Source organism: Pyricularia oryzae, chromosome 1 (assembly GCF_000002495.2).
Source record: "Pyricularia oryzae 70-15 chromosome 1, whole genome shotgun sequence".
In the NCBI taxonomy this organism is placed as follows: domain Eukaryota; kingdom Fungi; phylum Ascomycota; class Sordariomycetes; order Magnaporthales; family Pyriculariaceae; genus Pyricularia; species Pyricularia oryzae.
Genome location: NC_017844.1, coordinates 6456770 through 6463319, shown reverse-complemented (window position 1 = coordinate 6463319; position 6550 = coordinate 6456770). Strand labels below are relative to the sequence as shown.

Sequence of the window (6550 nt, the reverse complement as noted above, 5' to 3'; positions counted from 1 at the left end):
GGAGCGGGCGCCCGTAAATTTATCGGGGTCTGGAAGTCGTTCAGAAAGGCGGGCGGAGGCGGGATGTTCGGAAGCAGGCGGCGGAGTCGTTCCCATAGGAGTAACCATAAGGGGTTCAACAGGCGTGTTGGTAGTTGGGGCGGGGGTGGTTATGTGTACCGTGGGTAGCGTTACGGTCCGAACTTCCTTCAGTTCGGACCGTGTTTTCTCTAATTCGGCGAAAGCGGCATCCCGGGAGGTTATGGCGGAGGCCTTTTCCATGGCCATGGCCAGAATGTCGGCCTGCGCCTTGTCGCGGACACGGTCCGTTTCGGCGCGGGCGCGTTGGGTCTCGGCTTCCTGCATTTCTAGGCAGGAGTTCAGGCGGACGTTGCTATCGTGCAATAGTTGCAGCTTTTGGTAGGAATCGGAGATGTAAGACACCCATTGTTCAGGGTGTCCTTGTAGGTGTTCGATCAGTTCCTCGGTCGAATCGGTTAAGATCGGGGGTTGCAGTGACGCAGGCATCGCGGGCACCTAATGAAGGAGCTACGTAATGTCACGGGCAGGCAGGGCGGACAGGTAGGTGCGGGCGATCAGGTAACAGGACAGAGTATATTGGCTATCTAGTCTTCCAGGTACAGGGTAGCAGGTGGTTGTTGACGAAGACGTAGCTCGAGGAGCTACATATCGGAGACTGCAGAGATTTCGCGTAGATATACGCGCGCGAGGCGCTCGGCCCTCGCGCCTTCACGTGACAGGGGTCATGACTAAGCGACAGCCCAGTGGCTGTCCTTCAGGTCTGTGACAAAAGCATAACAAGTTACCTGTAGAAAAAACTCGTTTAAATCCGGGGCTAGTAAGTTCGCTGTATAATCCCAGGTGCTGCGCGGTTACCAAAGTAAAGTTGGAATATTTAAAGTTTACCTGGGTTTTAACCCCTATTATTGGAAACAAGTATAATATATATATATATATATATATATATATTATATTTATAAGTATTTCGCATCTACTCTTACCGAATTTCAAACTTTAGCAGTAAATTATAGTTTTTATAAAGGTTTATTTCTACAAACTTTATTAACCCCTTTTTTATTATCTTAACTCATATATAATAATTGGCTATAAGTTTTCCGTATATCGATGGATATACGCAACGTTCTTGCGGGTAGAAGTGGTATTATTATATATCCTTTACAATTATTCAAAAAGGAGCTCCTGAATGTTTGTCCCTCTTATACCCGTAAATAGGACCTGGTGAGTTATATGTGTAAGTTGCGTGCAGAACTGCATGTGAGTTATTAATTCAACTGATAAATTGAACGCGTAAGCCCCTGTTCTAATAATAATACATTTCAAACCCCCCATCCCTGATATTTAAAAGTGTTTAAATTAACTGTGAGGATCAGGCCCCTAGACCTACCCTCAGAATCACGTGAGGATCAGGCCCCTAGACCTACCCTCAGAATCACGACTCGGCTCTACCAGCCACGCTGAGCCAGGGATCGGACAAGGGTCCACTTACTCCGGATTTAAGCGCGTCTCTTGAGCGCGTCGTTGATTGTAATTTCTCTCTTCTCTTCAGTTTAGAATTTTCGTCGATAGCGCCTAATACACTGAGGTTCTCCAATGTATGCCTGGCCGTGACATTAACTACATATTTCAAGGCCAACCTTGCAATTGTCACTTATATTGGAGTCTCCGCTATAAATATACAAAGAGATATTTATAGCAATTGAGAAACCAAAACGGAATAAAAGTTGTCGATTGAATTATAATTTTAAGAACGCCCATCCTTTTCTTCAGCATTTCCAGACCAAATAAATATTGTTCTCTCTATTTTATTATCAATACTATTCCACCACCTTTTGTCCACGTTCTGCTCCTTTCTAAAACCCACAAAGTACACTAGCATCATGGAACTTGCCACTTTTTCTCACGGCCACTCTGCCATGTCGGCCTTGGTGCACAGTCACGTTGCCGCCAATCCACAACCAGGCCGGATACTAGCTCGAGCCTCGGCAGACAGAGGCACGATTTGTAAAGTGAACCTCATGCCGGACGATTTGAGCAAAACAGCCCAAACTCTTGTGTTACGACCAGGATTGGTACCGACACGATTGGGCAAGAATGAGAGAGGTGTCGGGAACCCAAACCAGAACTAACCAAGAAGCACGAACCAAGGACAGAGAAGGGGAGCACGAGGTCACGTGGTGATAAGATAAGAAACCCTAACCCGATCACCAGAACAAGAGTGACCACGATCATTACCAAGGAAGTGATCAGCACAGCCGTGATCACCCCAGAGTGATCATGATCACTTACACAAGAGTGATCACATTTGGAACATAGTCTATATAAGGCACGCTCATTACCATGTAGATAGATTCGATTCTAGGATTGCTTAGCAGCAATCAAACTCTAGTTAACCTCAATACTTACTTGAGAACGATTATAACTTCACCCCCCAGTCATTGAGAACCCCAGTTACCCAGTCAGACGCTCAGTTGCTTCAACCCACTGTACTTTACCATAAGAACAGGTTACCCGATACCTTGATCGTAACACTCGGTTAGGCTTTCTACAGTGAAATATGCCCGAGCACGCCAAGTGTTTGAATAATCAGCATCGGCATATGAATAATGTGAGCTACCAGACGTGTAGCAAATCACGGCAACGTAGTTCCACATGCGGTAAACTCTGTACTATGAGACTTGATTCCAGTCAAAGGGAAAGGTTCAGGGCATGGCGAATTTCCATTTCTGGATGCGGGCCCTTATCGGTATCTTTTTTGAATTCCATGTTGCTTGACATGGATATTTGCCCATAGATGATGGATCGATCGAAACCCCACTGTGCCCTGCCCTAGAAACAGGGCTACCCGATACCTTAGTCGTAACATGCGCAGTACAGCCTTCTTTTTGCCATGTCTTGGCGGTTTATGAACGAGTAAGTCGGCACCTGCGACGTTTTTTCGCCATGTCAAAACAGATTATCACTCCAACTTATAACTGTGGGATTCGAAGATTACCATAGTCTTTTCCCGGGGTGCGCTGTTAACAGTTAGATAAGCATCGGAGTTCTTGCAGGTCTTTTGTTTGCCAAGAAACAATGCAATGCACGGCTTCTTATTTCTTTGTTTTCTTATCTCTTGGCTCCCGTAGTTTGGTCGACGGGATCCCAGCGATCGTTTGCACCTCTGAAACTTGACCCTTCATCGGCCGTCGAGAAAGCCTAACGGATTTGCGGCCTCGATGCGGCAATGATACTGAGAGGGCGCAGCCTCCTTTGCAGTTTACACTGTCAGTTATTGTTGGCGTATACTCGGGGATATAACTAGCCAACAGACTTTCCTCGTTTTGTACACAATTAGGGAAATTAGCAACTCAGTTCGCATTCGACTTTTCTCAAGTATCTCAGACTGTAGACAGTTTTATTTCAAAATATCCAAGCAGGCAAAATCAAAAGATACACACCACAGAAACCCACCGCTTTCAAACACACAAAATGCCCTACCGAATCTTTGGCGGAAACGCTTCCCAACTCCACAACCACGTGCACCACTTGTGCCATTTCGCCCTCGACATCTTCCACTCCTCGACGCGGGATCACCTGCCCGAAAACCGCGCCATCCGCTTCTACCTCGGAGCCGGACTCCCGACCCTCCACAGCATGTCGGCCTACTTTGCCGACCTGACAGAGACGCAGGCCGAGGCCTTCCACCAGCGGTGCAGACTCGTCGACGTCACCAGCTCCACGGCCCCGCGACAGGAATCCAAGGCCCTCGCCCAGAGAACCGCCACCGGCAGCAGCAGCACTTGGCCGCCCACCCTCCCGCAGCTCGTCTGGTCGCGCTTCTGCCTGCCCGCATCGCGCGCTGCTGCTGCTCCCCTGAAGCGGGACGCGACGCCTTCCCGGGTCCGGCGGAAGGATGTCTTTGTTCGCCCGTTCAAGGTCTTTGCTGCGTTGCGTGCGCAGAGGGCGTCCAGTCCTGCTGGAGCGCTTGTTTGAAAACGTCGGCCGGAGTGGGTTTTCCTGTCCTGTTTGGGATTGTTCAGAGGTTCCAGACGGAGACGCTCCACTCGGCGACGGGCTCGCCGCAGCTGGGTTGAGAGTTGTTGTCTTAAAGAGGGCAGGGCTACGCGGGACGTGGCGAGGGTTCAACAAAACCTCCCACAGTAGAGAGCGGAAAGGGTGTTTAAAGGCTCATTATGATAGACCTGAGCCTTGATATCATGTTTTTTTTTTTTTGAAATTTTATCAGCGAAGAGAGATGCCATTCTGGCGGGGATTGGCAACTTTTGGCTTGGTTAGGTGACCAGATCCCCCAAGCCATCTTTTTTCTTTGAATTCGTGCCAGCTGTGCTGAGCAAATCTGCCTTATTACTCGGTACGAGAATAAGTCTCTAATGGGGCCAAGTTGGCCAAAAGAACCAGGAAAGGATACTATAAAATACGATGTGAGGACGACGGAGAACAGAAACATGTTTTGGTAGCTAGCTTTGCAAGCAGCTCGTTGATATGAGATAGACATAAATTGAGTTTATTGTCTTTATTCTTTGTTCCCCTTCGAAATTGCATAGCCGGGCTAAACACAACCAAGGATCAACCACGTTACTTTGTCAGTTTGTTGGTCTGTAACAAGGGCGCTGCCGAAGAATCCGTTTTGCCAAGCAATTGCCCGTTTGAACAGCCCTGAGATTAAAACTGCGCCGCAAGTGCAAATAAGGCCACAAGAGGGAGCAAGAGCGGTGTAGCCCTACCACGAGCAAAAAAAGGGCTGTATTAGCCTTGGTTTTGCACCGCCTGGCTTCCAGACCCTTTTTGGCGATTTTATTTCAAAAACCCAGCCTCTCCTCCATGACCTCGAGAGGGTGTTGCGGGCGAGACAAGTGCAAGAACATGATAGGGCGAGCTGCACTCACGGGGCGAGGCGCAGCGCAGGCGTGTACTTGCAACGTATACTTGCAGCGTGCACATGCAGCATCTAGTTTTCCTGCTTTTGTCGCTAACGTTGCGTACCCCCTGTTCGGCACCCCCCCCTGTTCGGCACCCTGAAAATCTAACAACGAAATGCCTACTTTTATAAACTGATTTAAATATAAAATTATCAACGGACAAAAATACAATCGTTTTCACGCTTCTCCGGTTCATTAACCTCTTCTTCATCAGCTAAAGGTTCCAAATTTTCTATATCATTTTCCTGCAATCCAATAATGTTCTGTTTGTTAACCAAAAGCTCGTTTGGATCCGGAACCACCCTCCTCCTTTTAACCGGCCGTATTGCCTCCAGTTGTGCTTCCAATAAGCTGATTTTTTGCTGGGCGCTAGCCAAAAGGGTATCTTTGGCTTCGAAGCTTTTTTGGACTTTTGCAAATAAAAGACGTGAAGTAGCGTTGGTTTTGTTGGATTGGGAAAGTTTTTGCAGTTGAAGTCGGATATCTCGGGTCGTTTTAGGGGTTTTCCAAATAAGTAAAGACGGGTCGTTAATTTTTTGGGCTGGGCTTTCCGGTGTTTTATCCCTTTGCAAACCGTTGTTTTTATCTTTTATAACGTTGGCGTTGCTATTTTCTAACAAAAAAGGGCTTAAAAGTGGTTTAACCAAGTTTACCGGCCATAACCCCGTTGTACGCCAACCAGATTGAATGGTTTTTGCTATAAATGCTTTTAATCTGGCTTTTCGATAACAAAGTAGGAAATTTCGTTTTCCAATAACTGTTGAACAGCAAAATTGGCTAACAAATCCAAGTTGACGTCGATAAGCTTCTTTTAACGGCCCAAAAACCGATAGATCCAATGGTTGAAGAACGTGTGACGAATGAGGGGGTAAATATAGGAGTTGAATATTATTTTGCAAGCAAAGAAGCATAAATTCGTCCGTTATATGTGATCCATGGCCATCCAAAACTAATAACCGCTTTTCAGGGGTTAAAGGTTGGGTATACGGAATAAACACCTTTTTTAACCATTCGATAGCCGTTTGGTTATTTGTCCACCCGTTTTCGGTTGCATGAAATTGCCAATTATCGAAAGGGCTTAAATCCGTGGGAAACCATTGTTGTTGTACGTTTTTTCCCTTAAATATAACGAGGGGAGGGAGGGCAACGCCCGTAGCCGATATACATTCGATTATAGTCGTCCAACCACGCGTTCCGGGCTCTTTTCGTTGCAACGGCCGGATCCCGTTAAGCCCTAATACTAGGCCATTAGATCCTTTGCCTTCCATTATACCGGTTTCGTCCATATTCCAACGGTTTTCCGGTTTAATAGCGTTAATAACCGGGTTCGTAATATAAAGCCACCAAGATTTAATTACCTCCGTAGTAGCGCCATTAACCCGGGCGTTATCTATTCGACGGGGCCTTTGGGTTTTAAGGATTGGATAACGAGCCAAAAAACGAGTTATCCAACGTTTTCCAAGGCCTTTTGTCTCTCCGGCGGCTTGAAGAATTCGTTCGGCAAAAAAGCGTAATTCTTGATGCGTTGGCGGAAGCCCTAAAGCTGTTTGGGTAAGTACCCAATCAGCCAAATGCTTTTCCTGTTCCGTGGAAAGCCTTTGAAAAGGCTT

The 6550-nt window shown here is 46.9% G+C and overlaps 1 protein-coding gene across 1 annotated transcript; it reads left to right on the top strand.

The window, feature by feature from the left end:
• Positions 1 to 3489: 3489 nt before the first annotated feature.
• MGG_11092 (uncharacterized protein) lies at positions 3490 to 3993 on the top strand (the record flags this gene model as incomplete). Its single annotated transcript, XM_003710648.1, has 1 exon — positions 3490 to 3993. One exon carries the CDS (start codon positions 3490 to 3492, stop codon positions 3991 to 3993), a length of 504 nt encoding a protein of 167 aa, XP_003710696.1.
• Positions 3994 to 6550: the final 2557 nt, after the last annotated feature.